General features: G+C 44.3%; 1 protein-coding gene across 1 annotated transcript; it reads left to right on the top strand.

Annotated features, from left to right (window-relative positions):
- Nucleotides 1-1,535: 1,535 nt before the first annotated feature.
- LOC116516656 (protein NipSnap homolog 1-like) lies at nucleotides 1,536-14,389 on the top strand. The gene is given in 11 exon segments (XM_032229290.1): nucleotides 1,536-1,641; nucleotides 4,139-4,219; nucleotides 4,222-4,266; nucleotides 4,884-4,929; nucleotides 5,854-5,948; nucleotides 7,176-7,246; nucleotides 7,501-7,641; nucleotides 9,742-9,773; nucleotides 11,648-11,742; nucleotides 12,216-12,299; nucleotides 13,356-14,389. Coding segments are annotated over 11 exon segments (807 nt in total). The 5' UTR covers nucleotides 1,536-1,589; the 3' UTR covers nucleotides 13,421-14,389.
- The last annotated feature ends 2,289 nt before the right edge of the window (nucleotides 14,390-16,678 follow it).

Here is a 16,678-nt window from a genome sequence, read left to right as displayed (position 1 = left end):
CTTTGGCTCCCGAGGTTATGTCAAACCAACCTCTTGGGAGGGGGGGGCTGTCAAGAGACTGGATTTACATAACCTCCTGCAACACCCCCCCCCCCCATGAAGATGGGAGGGGAGCACTGGGAGCAAAAGCTGGAAGCTCTTTGGCTGGGATGGTCCCAACGCCTCCCTGTCTGGGCAGGGGGTGGACTAGAAGACCTTTGAGGTCCCCTTGGACCACAGGATTCGCCCCTGGTTCTCAGGGGGTCCTGCTAGGGGTGGCCATGCTTTGGGTTGATGGGAAAGGACTGTCAGAGTGGAAACCCTGCTGGTCTTGTCCCTGGGATGCCCAGAATGACATTTAAGCCCTTCTTATCGATATTATATTGATATTGTTTCAGCATTGCTTATTTGTGCCCGATGGCTATCATTAAGTATTGTAGTACCTTCTGATTCCTGATGAATGTATTTTTATTCCCCTTATGTACACTGAGAGCATCTGCACCAAATTCCCTGTGTGTCCAATCACACTTGGCCAATAAAGAATTCTATTCTATTCCTTTTTTATTCTATTCTATTCTTTATTCTATTCTTTATTCTATTCTTTATTCTATTCTATTATTCTATTCTATTCTCTATTCCATTCTATTCCATTCTGTTTCAATTCCTATTCTATTTTAATTCCTATTCTATTTTAATTCCTATCCTATTCTAGTCTTTTATTTCCTATTCTATTTTAATTCCTATTCTATTTTAATTCCTATTCTATTTTAATTCCTATCCTATCCTATTCTAGTCTATTATTTCCTATTCTATTTCAATTCCTATTCTATTTTAATTCCTATCCTATTCTATTATTTCCTATTCTATTTTAATTCCTATCCTATTCTATTATTTCCTATTCTATTTAATTCCTATCCTATTATATCCTATCCTATTATATCCTATTCCTTTTTTCATTATAAATTTAAAAGATGGGGTACCTAATGCTCCCTTCCTTCCTTCCTTCCTTCCTTCCTTCCTGTTAGAATGCAGTATTGCAGGCTAATTCTGCCTCCAATACTGACGGACTGGCTCAATGTTAACTCAGCCTTTTATCCTTCCGTAAAACGAGAACCCAGATTGTTGGGGGCAAGAGGCTGATTCTGTAAACCGCTTAGAGAGGGCTGTAAAAGCACTGTAAAGTGGTATATAAGTCTAAGGGCTATGCCTATGGCTATGCTCTTCCTTTCTTTCTCTCTCGCTCTCTCTTTCTCTCCTATCCCACCCTTCCTTCTTTCCTCCCTTCCTTCCTTCCTCTCTCTCTCTTCCTCTCTCTCTCTCTTTCTCTCCTATCCCACCCTTCCTTCTTTCCTTCCTTCCTCCCTCCCTTCCTCTCTCTTCCTCTCTCTCTCTCTTTCTCTCCTATCCCACTCTTCCTTCCTCCCTTTCTCTCTCGCTCTCTCTCTCTTTCTTTCCTTCTTTCATGGAGGAAAGTTTGGTGAAAAACAACAGAATTCCCTGAGATGGCAGAATTGACTTGTTTGATTAGGGGAAAGGCAACAAAATGCATTTGTCAGCAACTGCAAAGCTGGCAGGGGTTTTTTTGCTGAAAAAGGGGGGAAAAATTGAACATGATTTATCTTGGTTTGGTGATTAGAAAGTGTAGAAAAGAACGGAGCCCAGGTGCGTCTTCAGAGTGATATAAATGCATTTCTAATTGCTGTAAAAAGATTGAAAGCCCCTTTATAACTTTATTTTACTTACTAGGGGTTTTTCTTTCATTTGTTTTTTTTTAAATCCCCTGATCACTTTATCTCTTTTTACTTTCAGTTTCTTTGCTTTGCCTGCAAAAAATGAACCTTCAATAAATAAAAGTTAACTTTAAAAAAAGTGGGGTGCGGGATGCACAACTGTGCTTGAACTACAACTCCCATTACTCACCCAGGCAGCTTGGTTGGGGGTGGCCTGGCTGTGGGTGATGGGTGTTATTATTGAACCCAGTAAGGAAAATACCATGGAAGTGGGGTGGGGGAAACTAAATCAGAAATGAACTCTTGAACGATAAGGAGAGGATCTCAGATTAGCCCTGTTGAAAAGATTGTTTTCCAGGTATTTTCTGAAGTTAATGAGTGACCAGGATGGGAGCAAAGTTCTTGGTCAAATAAAACAGGGGGGGATATTATTAGTAAAAGTTGATTGGTAAACATTGGACCACTTCTCTGGAAGGATATCTTGGTCGTGATTTTATAGCCAGCGTGTTTTATCTAAGGAGAGCTAATAGGAAAGGGTTTGATTGCATTTGGCTTTCAAGAAAGTTTATTTCTTATTACGGGAGGACTACGAAGAATAAGAGTAAGGTAGAGTAGAGAAGAGGAGAAGAGGAATATAGAAAATGAATAGAATAATAGAATGGAATAAATTAGAATAGAATTAGGATAGGAGAGAAGAGAAGAGGAATATAGAAAATGAATAAAATAGAATAGAATTATAGGATAGAATGGAATAGAATAAATTAGAATAGAAATAGGATAGGATAGAAGACAAGAGAATAGGAATATAAAAATGAATAAAATAGAGTAGAATAATAGAATGGAATAATAGGATAGAATGGAATAGAATAAATTAGAATAGAATTAGAATATTTAGGATAGGGTAGAATAGAGTAAGAATAGAATAGAATAAGAGGAGAGAAGAAGAGGAGAGGAGAAGAGGAATATAGAAAATGAATAGAATAGAATAATAGAATGGAATAGAATAGAATAAATTAGAATAGAATTAGGATAGGATGGAAGAGAATAGGAATATAGAAAATAAATAAAATAGAATAGAATAATAGGATAGAATGGAATAGAATAAATTAGAATAAGAATTAGGATTGGATAGGATAGAATAGAATAAGTTAGAATAGAAGAATAGAATAAGAATAAGAGTAAGAATATACAAAAAGAATAGAACACAACAGAATAGCTGAGCTGGAAGGGACCTTGGAGGTCTTCTAGTCCACCCCCCCACCCCCCCACCCCCGTTCAAGCAGGAGACTCTTTATCATTTCAGACAATTGGTTGTCCAATCTCTTCTTTAAAACCTCCAGTGTTGGGGCATCCACAACCTCTGGAGGCAAGTTGTTGCACTGGTTGATTGTTCTCATTGTCAGGAAATTCCTCCTCAGTTCTAAGTTGCTTCTCTCTGATTAGTTTCCACCCATTGCTTCTTGTCCTGCCCTCGGGTGCTTTGGAGAATAGCTTGACTCCCTCTTCTTTGGGGCAGCCCCTGAGATATTGGAAGGCTGCTATCCTGTCTCCCCTAGTCCTTCTTTTCATTAAACTAGACATTCCCAGTTCCTGCAACCGTTCTTCATATCTTTTAGCCTCCAGTCCCCTCATCCTCTTTGTTGCTCTTCTCTGCACTCTTTCCAGAGTCACCACGTCTTTTTTTACATCAAGGTGACCAAAACCAGATCCAATGTTCCAAGGGTAGCCGCACGAAGGCTTTGTAAACCTGTAGTTGTTTGCAAGGGGGCTCGACATCCCTTGGCAGAAAACCATCCGTTTCGCCTTCTGCCCTAACAGAATCGCTCAGCGGTCAAATTGGGCAGCCTTGTGTCGTGGCCTGCCAGCGGCCAGAAGAGCTGGCAGAGGAGGGTTGGGGAGGAACCTGGGCCAGTCCTGGAGCCTGGGGAAGGCTCTGAGGAGGGCTCTGTGTCGGAGGCAGAGAGGGGGCCAGGGAATATGCCAGTTATCAGCTGCCTTCAGAGTCAGACATCAGCTGGAGCCTGTTCCCTGTGTGCGCATGCACAGAGTTGCCAGAGGAAGGGAACAGCTAAAGAACAGGGGCCGACTTGGGAGTGAGGACACAGGTGGATGGTGAATGGCCCCTCCCAGAGGGAATAAAAGAGGAGCAAAAGGGGAGTGGAGTTTGCAGGAGACCATTAGTTCGCTTCATTGGTTCGTGACTCTCCGAGACTCCTTTGCCAAGTTTTGCAGAGATCAGCCTGGCAGCTCTCCAAGCCAGATAAGGTCTGTGACTGTAAATCCTCCCTCGAAAGGCTTTGCTGGATGTGAATAAACAGAATTCACAATCAATTAATCAAAGGGGTTTTTGTCAGGCTTCAGGCTCTCTAGAACACCTTGAATTTAGAATCCACCCATCAAAATAAAACATCTCGACTTTTTATTCCCAGGGGTTATTCCAAAGACAGCGAAAGCAGCTGGTTCCGCTCGCTCTTCGTTCACAAGGTGGATCCCCGAAAAGACGCTCATTCCAACCTGCTCTCCAAGAAAGAGACCAACCACCTCTACAAGATCCAATGTGAGTCCCTCCTGCCCCGATTACGAGATTTTTTCTTTCCTTTTCTTTCCTGGAGCAGCTTCAACCGCACAACCGAATCCGAATTCCATGGATTTTTCTCCGCTGGGGCCATTCCAAGTTCTTTGGACTTCAACTCCCAGAATTCAATGCTGGCTGGGGAATTCTGGGAATTGAAGTCCACATAATAAGCTGTAATGTTGAGGGTCTCAAGCATTACGTAATGATTTATTAAGTGTATTATCCGCCTCGCCAATTTATCACGCCAGTTAATTTGTTGTGATTCGCTTCCAGTCCGTTTCTTTCGGCCCTTCCCTCCTGCTTTCCTTCAACTGCTCTTTCTTTCTTTCTTTCTTTCTTTCTTTCTTTCTTTCTTTCTTTCTTTCTTTCTTTCTTTTTAAAATATATTTTTATTTTCAAAACACACAAATCCTCTGTCTTTACATACTGTAGAAAGTATCAGTTGGTTACAAAAGGCTTTTGTGCATCTCTTCCACCGTCATCAAGTTTAATTCATATTAACTCTAATATCTTAACTCGGATATTTATTATATTACCATCATCATACCTCCACATTTATTTGACTGTGATTATTCTACCGCTTTTTCTTTTGTTTCCAGTCCACAACGTCAAACCCGAATGCTTGGATGCCTACAATAAACTTGCGTAAGGATTTCTTGTTTTTTTCCTGGTTTAGTAACCAAAATGTATTTTCTTTTAATGGGCCCACAATATTGAGCTATAAGGTAAAGGTTCCCCTTGCACATACGTGCTAGTCCTTCCCGACTCTAGGGGGCGCTGCTCATCTCCGTTTCAAAGCCGAAGAGCCAGCGCTGTCCGAAGACGTCTCCGTGGTCATGTGGCCGGCATGACTCAACGCCGAAGGCGCACGGAACGCTGTTCCCTTCCCACCAGAGGTGGCTCCTATTTTTCTACTTGCATTTTTTACGTGCTTTCGAACTGCTAGGTTGGCAGAAGCAGGGACGAGTCACGGGAGCTCACTCCGTTAGGCGGCGCTAGGGATTCGAACTGCCGAAATTTCTGATCGACAAGCTCAGCGTCTTTAGCCACTGAGCCACCGCGTCCCCTTTGAGCTTCTTGTTTGATAAATGAAGACGCAGTGCTTAGAATGCAGAATTGCAGGCTGACTCTGCCCACTGCTAGCAGTTCGACCCTACCAGCACTAGGTTGACTCAGCCGTCTGTCCTTCCAAGGTCGGTAAAACGAGGAGACTCAAATTGCCGGGGGCAAGAGGCCAACTCTGTCAACCTCTTAGAGAGGGATGCAAAAGCGCCGTGAAGCGGGATATTAGTCTAAAGTGTTCTTGCTCTTGTATTTATTTCCGAGCAGCCAAGAATAACAGGGAAGGGTGTGTTTGTTGGCCCAAGGGAAATATTTTGGATTAAAATAATTGCATTCGATTGACTCAGTTGCCTTCGGACCAACAAATGCATCCTTCGCTGTTTGTGAGGTGCAAAGTGAGGAGAGGAAAGAGGCAGCTTTTAGCTGCATCGCAATCCTGAAATTCACCATTATTTGACAAACGATTTGCTTTCTGCCCTTCTGTTAATTTTGGGCCTTGCTCTGCAGGGAAGAAGTGCTTCCCAAGCTGCATTCAGACACCGGGTATCCGTGCGAGCTGGTTGGCAACTGGAATACTTGGTACGGCGACCAGGACCAGGCAGGTGAGAAGGTGGGGCCGGCAGGGGACTTGAGCTGCGTGGGGGGCCACTGTACGGGACACAGTCCTCACATAACAGCCACGTGTTTCGTGAGCGTTCAAGGTTACGAACGGTGCTGCAAAAGGTGATTTAGGGCCGATCCTCACACTTACAACTGCGTCAAGCATCCCCGTGGGCACGGGGTTGCCCTCCAAGCACACGACAACCGTCCCGTGTTTACAACAGTGGCAGTGTGTATGTGTGTGTGTGTGTGTGTGTCCCCGGTCGCCATTTACGGCTTCCCCAGCCAGGTTCCCACGAACAAAATCAAAATCAGCCGATAGAGAAGATGGCCAGTCACAGTGATGTGATGGGTTGTTTAATGACCGTGGTGGTTGGCTTAACGACGACAGCAGAAGCAAAGGTTGTAAAATGGGGTACGGCCACCGTATGCCTCACCAAATCACCATGTCACTTAACAACAGGATTTCCAATCCCTCTTATGGTCATAAGTCAAGGACTGTAGTGTTTTCTACTGATTTTCCATTGATTTTTCTACTGATTTTTCTACTGATTTTTCTACTGATTTTCTATTGATTTTTCTACTGATTTTCTATCAATATTTTCTATTGATTTTTCTAGGATTTTTCTACTGATTTTGTCTACTGATTTTCTATTGATTTTTCTAGGATTTTTCTACTGATTTTCTATTGATTTTTCTACTGATTTTCTATTTATTTTTCTACTGATTTTCTATTGATTTTTCTAGGATTTTTCTACTGATTTGTCTATGATTTTTCTACTGGTTTCCTATTGATTTTTCCTATTCTCTATTGATTTTCTATTGATTGTCTATGATTTTTCTACTGGTTTTCTATTATTTTTTATGATTTCTCTATTGATTTTCCTACTGATTTTCTATTGATTTTTCTATGATTTTTCTACTGGTTTCCTATTGATTTTTCTATGATTTCTCTATTGATTTTCTTGCTGATTGTCCTACTGATTTTCTATGATTTCTCTATTGATTTTCCTACTGATTTTCCTACTGATTATCTATTGACCTTCACCGAATTTTCACCGTGACCAACAATCATAAAGTCACTCTTTTCAGCGCCGTTGTAACTTCAAATGGTCATTAAGCGAACCTCTGTAAGCCGAGGACGCCCTAGCCTAAGGCTCACTTACATTTTCTATCGACTCCTTCTCTTTGGGGTTCTACACGACTCAGAATCTTTTGTCTCCTCGCAGTTCACATCTGGAGGTTCATCGGTGGCTACTCCGCCCTCATGGAATCCATGAACAAGCTGAGGGAGAATCAGGTATTTGGGGTGACACCCCATCACCCACCCACCCACCCAGCCTTGGCTGCTGCAGCAGGTTGCCGTGCTGTTCGAGCACCTGTTATTTATTTATTTGCTAAAATTATATGTATCAAATCCTTGGAGGGGGAGGGAATCAGGAGATTCCAGCAGTTCAAATAAGTATAAATAAGTATCGAGGGAAAAAACAAAACGAGAGCCATTTGGCTGTCTCCTTTCTGCCCTCCGACTCTTCGCTCCTTCTGTTCCGGCAGGAATATTTACGATTCCGCAAAGAGAGGAGCCAGATGCTCCATTCCCGAAGGAATCAGCTGCTCCTGGAATTCAGTTTTTGGAATGAACCCCTGCCCCGCGCCGGGCCCAACATCTACGAGCTGCGAACGTACAAGTTGAAGGTGAGATCTCTTTGGAAGGTATCTGTAAGACAGGGACTTCCCTCCCCAATGACACCCAGTGAAAAGAATCCCACTTTGCCTTCTCCTTATTTAGCGGTTTAAAAACTCTTCCCATAACGCAGCTTCTAACCGTAGGGACTCCAATAACTCAGTGTTTCTCAACCGGAAGATGAGTGGACTTCCAACTCCCAGAATTCCCCTTGCCTCAAGGCTGGGGAATTCTGGGAGTTGAAGTCCAACTAACTTCGAGTGGCCAAAGTTGAGAAAGACTGTAATAGGTAATATCTTTCCTATTTCCAGATACCCCCCCCAAATGGGGCCGTCTGCTTTGCACCCCCTCCTCCATTTCAGGGGGGGGGTCCCAGTTGAGAAATGGAGGCCCAAGATAAACATGACTTTGGGCCAATCACCAGGAGGCAGTGATTTCTAGTCCCACCTTAGTCGTGAAAGCAAGCTGGGTGACCTTGGGCCAATCACCAGGTGGCAGTGAGTTCTAGTCCCGCCTTAGCCGTGAAAGCTAGCTGGGTGACTTGGGGCCAATCACTAGACGATAGTGAGTTCTAGTCCTGCCTTAGCCCTGAAAGCCAGCTGGGTGACTTGGGGCCAATCACCAGGCAACAGTGAGTTCTAGTCCCGCCTTAGCCGTGAAAGCCAACTGGGAGACCTTGGGCCAATCAGCAGGCGACAGTGAGTTCTAGTAGCTCCTTAGCCGTGAAAGCCAGCTGGGTGACTTGGGGCCAATCACCAGGCAACAGTGAGTTCTAGTCCCACCTTAGCCGTGAAAGCCAACTGGGAGACCTTGGACCAATCACCAGGCGACAGTGAGTTCTAGTAGCTCCTTAGCCGTGAAAGCCGGCTGGGTGACTTGGGGCCAATCACCAGGCGACAGTGAGTTCTAGTCCCGCCTTAGCCGTGAAAGCCAGCTGGGTGACCTTGGGCCAATCACCCAGAGGTCTAGTCCTGCCTTATGCACCAAAACCAGCTGCGTGTCCTTGGACCAACAGCAGCAGGCTGCGAGTTCTAATCTTGCCTTAGGCATAAAAACAGACTGGGTGACTTTGGGCCAGTCCCTCTCCTTTTAGCTCAGCCCACCTCACAGGGTTGTCGCGGTGGGCCAAATAGGAAGAGGAAGGCATATTCCATATGTTCCCTGCCTTGAGTTATTTATAAAGTAACAAAGGAGTGATAGCAATATCCTTAATTGATGTCCAGATCTACCTGTAAAGATTTTCCAATTTGGTGCCATCCAGTGGTGGGATTCAGCCAGTTCGCACCTATTCGAGAGAACCGGTTGGTAACTTTCTAAGCAGTTCGGAGAACCGGTAGTTGGCAGAAATCTCCTTTTGTTTTTTTCCACTTAACAGGGCTAATCCTGTAAGGAAGGCAGGAAGGAAACATTCTGGTGTTGTTTCTGGCCTAATCTTTATTGCCCTGCTTACAGAAACTGCCTCTCCAGTTAACCCTTATTACCATTGTAACAACTAAGGCGAAGTGCCCATCGACCTGAGTGACATTGACTTGGCCACGCCCACATGATCACATGAATTGAATTGAATTGAATTTTATTATTTGTATGCCGCCCTTCTCCGGGAGGGACTCAGGGCGGCGAACAACTCAAAAAGGGAAAAGGGGAACATAGAATAGAATACAAGTAATTAAAATAGGCAAGAATCACACAACCACACAAGTAGAGAGGGGAAGGGAACTCATCAACCCCAGGCCTGCCGGCAAAGCCAGGTTTTGACGGCTTTTCGGAAGGCCTGGAGAGAGGTGAGGGTTCAAATCCCTGCGGGGAGTTCATTCCAGAGGGCTGGAGCTGCCACAGAGAAGGCCCTCCCCCGGGTGGTAGCCAGGTGGCATTGGCTGGTAGACGGAACCCGGAGGAGGCCAGCCCTGTGTGATCTAATGGGTCTTTGGGAGGTAATTGGCAGCAGGCGGTCTCTCAAGTACCCAGATCCAATACATGACCACCGAGCCCCGCCTACCCAGCTGGTCATTAGGGCAGAGAACTGGTTGGTAAATTATTTGAATCCCACCACTGGGTGCCATCCATCTTTGAAACCATTTCTACCATTTTGTCTTTCTCTTTTTGACTTTCAGCCCGGGACCATGATTGAATGGGGGAACAACTGGTAAGCGGAAAGCAGACATTTTTCAAGTCCCAATTTCCCCCCAAAAGTCAGCACGAAAGAGAGACAAATGAACGGATTCCCCGAGAGAGAGGGGGGGGGTGGGGGAAGTAAAAAAATGTGCAACTCGCAGCTCGCACAGAGCAAAACATAACGAATAGCTTATTAAGTTCATGCCATAAGGGAAAGTCCTATTTTGCTGGTTGCCTTGTGTCCTTCCCTGGATGTTTTGAAACTATAATAACCAGAAACCCAAACTAGGCTGAAGGAGCCTGTTCTCAATTTTCTTTTAATTCCAAAAATGTTATCGCAGCACCAAAAATGTAAACGGATTGTAGGGTTTTTTTTCCAGCAGGGAAAACCACGTTGATGGTTTCAGGACTGTGGGCATATAAAGGTGTTCGGACCCCCCTCGTCCCACACCAACACACTCCGAGCCAAAGATAGGTTACGGCATTTAATTAACAGACAGACGGGTCCTTGGCAGCAAACTGGCACAGACAACCTTGGGCAGCAATAAACACAGAAAAGGCTTGGCAGCAATCCAGCCTGCCAAGCTCATAACAATGTTCTCCGACATTCGACCCTGCGTTGACTTCTGCAAGAGAGGCCTGTGCACAAGTAGTCTTTTTTATAGTCTGGAGAGGAGCCTAATGACCACCAGCTGAGTGCAATTACCTCCTGTAACTGCGCAACTGTTCCTGATTAGCTCTTCAGTGCCGGGCATCCAGGAACAACTCACTGCTGGCTTCTGGATCACACTCCCTTGTCTCCTCCCCACTGGTCCAAGGCTCAGGCGCCTCCTGGTGGCCAACCAGCCTCTCTGCTCCCTGCTCGGAGTCGGAACCCTGTCCAGGGTCCTCCACATCCTCCAGAGCCGACTCATAGGGCCCTCGCTGTCGGAGTCTGGTGGCAGCTCCAACGGCTCCTGCTGGGCCACAACATAAAGGCTTGCTTGGTTTGGAGAACAGGTCCTGAAATTTTGATATTTTCTCATAAAAAGAGAGGCAGTTTGTCTACTAGTTAAGGCACCAGTGTCAGAATTCCAACGGATGCCCTAATTAAAACATGGGCCTCAAGCCGAGCTTCAAAAGAAATCCAGTTATTAGCAACGTCCCAAGTGAAGCCAGCTCTGACCCCACGTAATTGACGGGCCAGACTTGAACCTGTTCCCCCCCCCCACTTGACACTAGTGAGTGTCATCAGTCACATTTGCCAATGAAGCAATTTTGTGGGTGGTAGAGATCACTCCCCTCCGGCCGCTGTGGGTAACCCTGGGAGACAGTCTTGAGAGAGGGATGTCTGGAATGTGCTTTTGTTTTTGGCTGCTGTTGCTGCTTCACCATTTTCCCATCCCCCTTGCCTATGGCAACTCGAGAGCAGGCCAAGGATGCTTTGCGAGTTGACAACCAGATTACAAACCAGGAGAGTGTGAGTTCTAGCCCCGCCTTAAGCAGGAAAGCTGGCTGGGTGATATCTGTAATTGTCAACTCTAGTATCAAGGGCTGTTTGGGATCCTGGGTGCCCCCTTAGCTTGGTGGTTTTGCTGCAGGCATTTCACGGCCCAACTAGCTAACTTCTTCAGTGGTAGAAGGGAGTGAGATTTGCAGAATGGAGGAGAAGAAGAAAGGGAGGAGAAGGAGAAAGACTACGGGGTCCTTGGTGCTCTCTGAGCTTGGTGGGTTTCTTGCAGACATTTCATTACTCTACTAGGTGATGTCATCAATGCTAGAAGGGAGAGGGGTTTGCTCTCTGTTTATATACCAGTGGGGTCAAGGCTGTTTGCTTTCTCAGCTGTGCCTCAACCTTGGGAGAACAGGCAGTAGTAATGATTAGCGCCCGTGATTCTTCATCTCTCTTTTTCTCTGTCGGTGCAGGGCTCGGGCAATTAAACATCGTCAAGATAACCAGGAAGCGGTGGGCGGCTTCTTCTCCCAAATCGGAGAGTTGTACATCGTACATCATTTGTGGGGTAGGTAATCTTGAAACCCATTGCTCTGTAGAACAGCAGGGGTCGCCATCAACCTTGGCCACTTTAAGCCTGGCGGACTTCAACTCCCAGAATTCCCCAGCCAGCAAAGCTGTCGTAACAAGATGTTTGAGTCCGACTGTCACATAAGGCAACATTTTATTTTATTTTATTATTGTTTTGTTTTTTATTTTATTATTTTATTTTTTATTTTATTATTTTGTTTTATTAATTATTTTTATTTTGTTTTGTTTTATTATTTTATTTTATTTATTATTTATTTTTATTTTATTATTTTGTTTTGTTTTATTTTATTTTATTAATTATTATTATTTTTTATTCGGCTTTCATTTGGGGGAGGTTCCATGTTTTATTTATCTAGGCTGAGGATTTGACTGAGCCTTCCTCCACTTGGGTTCCTCAGGGGGTTTTGTGGGGGGAGCTTTGCCAGATGATGTTTTTTGGTTGCTTTGCAGCCTACAGGGACCTGCAATCTCGAGAGGAGACACGGAACGCTGCCTGGAGGAAGCGAGGATGGGATGAAAATGTTTACTACACAGGTCAGGACATTTTGAGGAGGGCCTGCTAGACATCTTATGCAATGCTGTGGCTGCTTCCGTGCTCTTGGCCACTGCTGGGCTGAAGCTGCAATCACGTGGCCTTCATTTTCAGTGTTCTGTGACAGTTTCCCAGCCAATCTTGCAATCCCTTGCTGCCTTCCCCATCAGCTGCAGCCACTTAACCTGCCTGCTGAAGAGGGAAGGGAGGGAGGGAAGATGGGAGGGAGGGAAGGGAGGGGGGAGGAAGGAGAGAAGAAGATGACAAGAGGGAGGGAAGAAGGAGAGAAGGGAAAAAGATGAGAAGGAAGAGGGGGAGGGAGGAAGAAAAGAAAAAAGGTGAGGAAGGAAGGAAGGGAAGGAAGGAAGGGAAGGAAGGAAGGAAAAAAGATGAGAAGGGAGGGAGGAAGGAGAGAAGAAAAATGAGGGAAGGAGGGAGGAAGAAAGGAAAGAAAGAGGAATAGGTTGGAGAAAAGGAAGGGAAGAGGGAGGGAAGGGAGGGGGAGGAAGGAGAGAAGAAGATGACGAGGGAGGGAAGAAGGAGAGAAGGGAAAAAGATGAGAAGGAAGAGAGGGAGGGAGGAAGAAAAGAAAAAGTGAGGAAGGAAGGGAAGGAAGGAAAAAAGATGAGAAGGGAGGGAGGAAGGAGAGAAGAAAAAAATGAGGGAAGGAGGGAGGAAGAAAGGAAGGAAAGAGGGATAGGTTGGAGAAAAGAAAGGGAAGAGGGAGGGAAGGGAGGGCGGGAGGAAAGAGAGAAGAAGATGACAAAAGGAAGGAAGGAAGGAGAGAAGAAAAAAGATGAAGGAAAGAAAGAAAAAAGACGAAGAAGGAAGGAAGGAAGATAAGAGGAATAGGTTGGAGAAAAGGAAGGGAAGAGGGAGGGAGGAAGGAGAGAAGAAAAATATGAAAGGAAGGAAGGAAGATTTCCAATGCTCCCTGCCAGAGCATTTCCTGTTGGCCAAGCGTATCTCAAGTTGGGTGCGGAGGAGGAGAACGAGTCATAACATCCCAAGAGACTGTCTCACTCTGTGACGCTTTGAACGTCCTTCTGTGTTTGCAGTTCCTCTCGTGCGGAGCATGGAGTCCCGAATCATGATCCCGTTGAAAATTTCCCCGTTGCAGTGACCCGCCTTCCCAGGGAAGCGCGGGGCTCAACCGTCACCCAGGAAAAGAAGGAGAAGAAGAGAGAAGAAACTATGTTACATTTCCTCCCCGGCCCTTTTTCCCTCTAATAATCTTCGTTACATCCCGATTTTCTAACTTTTTCTGCTTTGCTTGCGTTTGCTCCACCTACGGCGCTTATACGGACTTCGTCTCCCAGAATTCCCCAGCCAGAAAGCTCATAAGAATGCTGGGACTTCAACTCCCACAATTCCTGCAGTCGGCGTGGCCCTGCTGGGGAATTCTGGGAGTCGAAGTCCTCACATCTTAAAGCGTCAGGGATCTCCACTGCCGATTTGCAACTGGGCCACGAGCCGGCACGCACACAGCTTAACTCGCCTGCCCGCTGGGCTGGTGTGCATGCATACGCAGCTGAGCTGCCAGTGCGCATGCATGCCAGCCCACCACTCGCGTGGCCCAGTTCCCCTCTCGCTCCCCAGCTGTGACTCCCACAGAGTCACAAAAACCGGGGACCACTGCCCTAAGTTGAGAGAAAAAATATATCTAGAGAGATTCTGTCCTTTTTTTGGTAATCATTCCATTCTATTTTTCCTTCCTCCCAACCTGTTAATTCCCAGGCGGATGAGGGAACGCTTAAGCTTGTTCTTCAGAGGAAGAGGAAGATCCCAATATTTGATCAATGGCTATTGACACCTTAGCAGATTGGTGTCCGCGGTGAGGGGGCGGAGACTTTTTTTTAAAAAATTGGGCACCGGATTCTCTTGGCTAGCATCCGTCCTCTTTCCTGGAGGGGGAAGGTGAGCCTTTCCCCAGCCAGCTAGCCTCTTTTAAGAAGGACGCGCATTTTGACATTTGGGAGCATGGATGTGGGCTTGCTGTGGCTGCAGATGCTCTTACCATGCATGTGAGATGGAGCCATGTAATAAAGAGAATGGAGCAATAACAATAATAATAAAAATGTCTGCTTTTCAAGGCCCGTGTGACCTGTCTTATTGCACACGTAAATTAAATATTTGACCTACTGATCTGGGTGCACTGTAAGCAATAGTAATAGTACGTACTTATATACCGCTTTATAGTGCTTTTTCAGCCCTCCCTAAGCGGTGTATAGAGTCAGCCTCTTGCCCCCAACAATCTGGGTCCTCCTTAACCCCACCTCGGAAGGACAGAAGGCTGAGTCAACCTTGAGCCGGTCAGGATCGAACACCTGCCTATGGGGCAGAGTCGGCCTACAATGGCAATAGCACTTAGCATTATACACCGCTTCACATAGCTTCACAGCCCTCTCTAAGCGGTTTACAGAGTCAGCCTCTTGCCCCCAATAATCTGGGTCCTTATTGTACCCACCTCGGAAGGACGGAAGGCTGAGTCAACCTTGAGCCAGTCAGGATCAAACTCCTGGCAGTGAGCAGAGTTAGCCTGCAATACTGCAATCTAACCACTAGGTAGGTAGGTAGGTAGGAAGGAAGGAAGGAAGGAAGGAAGGAAGGGGAACGAAGGAAGGAAGGAAGGAATAGCAGTTAGACATATACTACTTTGAAGCTCTTTCTAAGCAGTTTACAGAGCCAGCCTCTTGCCCCCAACAATCTGGGTCCTCATTTTACCCATCTCAGAAGGACGGAAGGCTGAGTCAACCTTGAGCCTGGTGAGATTCGAACTGCCCAAATTTCAATCAGCTGGCAGTCGGCAGAAGTAACCACCAAGATCCCAGAAATTGTGGTTGCTCCGTCACTTGAAGGTTTTCAAGAAAAGTTGGACCGGGATGTTATAATAAAGGAGAAGGCGGTTGGACTAGAAGACCTCTAAAGTCCCTTCTGGCCTTACGAGATAATATCTCTCTACTTGGCACCGTTATTTGGTGATTCTCGGGATGGCAATCCTCTGATTGGGAAGCTGTCGCCGTGCGCAAGAGATTAAGAAACGTCAAGAACACGAGATGCATCTGTGGGATGCGTGCTGATTTGTGGCAATGATCCTTGTTCCTGATTATGGTTGTGTCAAAGTGCTCGGTCAGCAGGCGAGCCAAAGTCTCAAGAACACGTGTTTGCATGCTGAACTTTGGCTGGCCTCGTCCGGTTTCCAAGGATCTCCGAGTAAATAACATCGTTAAATGTCTCCTCTTGGAAGGAAGCAATCGATTTCCCCATCTCTGCTTTTATCTTCCTTGCTGTGGGAGTAATCTGCATTTTTATTTCTAAATGGTCTTTATAAACCTCCACTATTTATAGTAACAAAATTCCCAGCATCCTTTCAGATTCTTTCACCTTAGAGGGAAAAATAATTTTCACCCATTTTAAAAGACAAAGCTTTTCTTTAAAAACATTTCTAAAATCAAAACTTTCCAATACATCTTTAAAAAAAACACGAACTTCCTCTTAACGTGTATATAGGGAGTCCTTTACGTACAGCCACAATGGAGAACAAAATTTAATAGAATAGAACAGATCAGAATAGAATAGAATAGAATAGAATACTTTATTGGCCAAGTGATTGGACACACAAGGAATTTCTCTTCGGTGCAAATGCTCTCATTGTACATAAGGAGAATAAAATACATTCATCAAGAATCCTAAGGTACAACACTTAATGATAGTCACAGGGTACAAATAAGCAATCAGGAAACGATATCAACATAAATAGAATAGAATATGCAAAAAGAATAGAATAAGGAATTAAATGAATAGAATAGAATATAGAAAATGAATAGAATAGAATAAAATAGAATAAGGAATTAAATGAATAAAATAGAATATAGAAAATAAATAAATAGAATAGAATAAGGAATTAAATGAATAGAATAGAATATAGAGAATGAATAGAATAGAATAAGGAAATGAATAGAATAGAATATAGAAAATAAATAGAATAGAATAGAATAAGGAATTAAATGAATAGAATAGACTAGAAAATGAATAGAATAAAATAGAATAGAATAAGGAATTAAATGAATAGAATAGACTATAGAAAATGAATAGAATAAAATAGAATAGAATAAGGAATTAAATGAATAGAATAGAATATAGAAAATAAACAGAATAGAATAGAATAAGGAATTAAATGAATAGAATAGACTATAGAAAATGAATAGAATAGAATAAGGAATTAAATGAATAGAATAGAATATAGAAAATAAATAGAATAGAGTATAGAAAATGAATACAATAGAATAGAATAAGAAATTAAATGAATAGAATATAGAAAATGAATAGAATAGAATAGAATAAGGAATTAAATGAATAGAATAGAATATAGAAAATAAAC

Source organism: Thamnophis elegans, chromosome 13 (assembly GCF_009769535.1).
Source record: "Thamnophis elegans isolate rThaEle1 chromosome 13, rThaEle1.pri, whole genome shotgun sequence".
NCBI lineage: Eukaryota > Metazoa > Chordata > Lepidosauria > Squamata > Colubridae > Thamnophis > Thamnophis elegans.
Note: the sequence above shows the minus strand (reverse complement) of the source record. Positions and strands in the feature narration are given on the sequence as shown.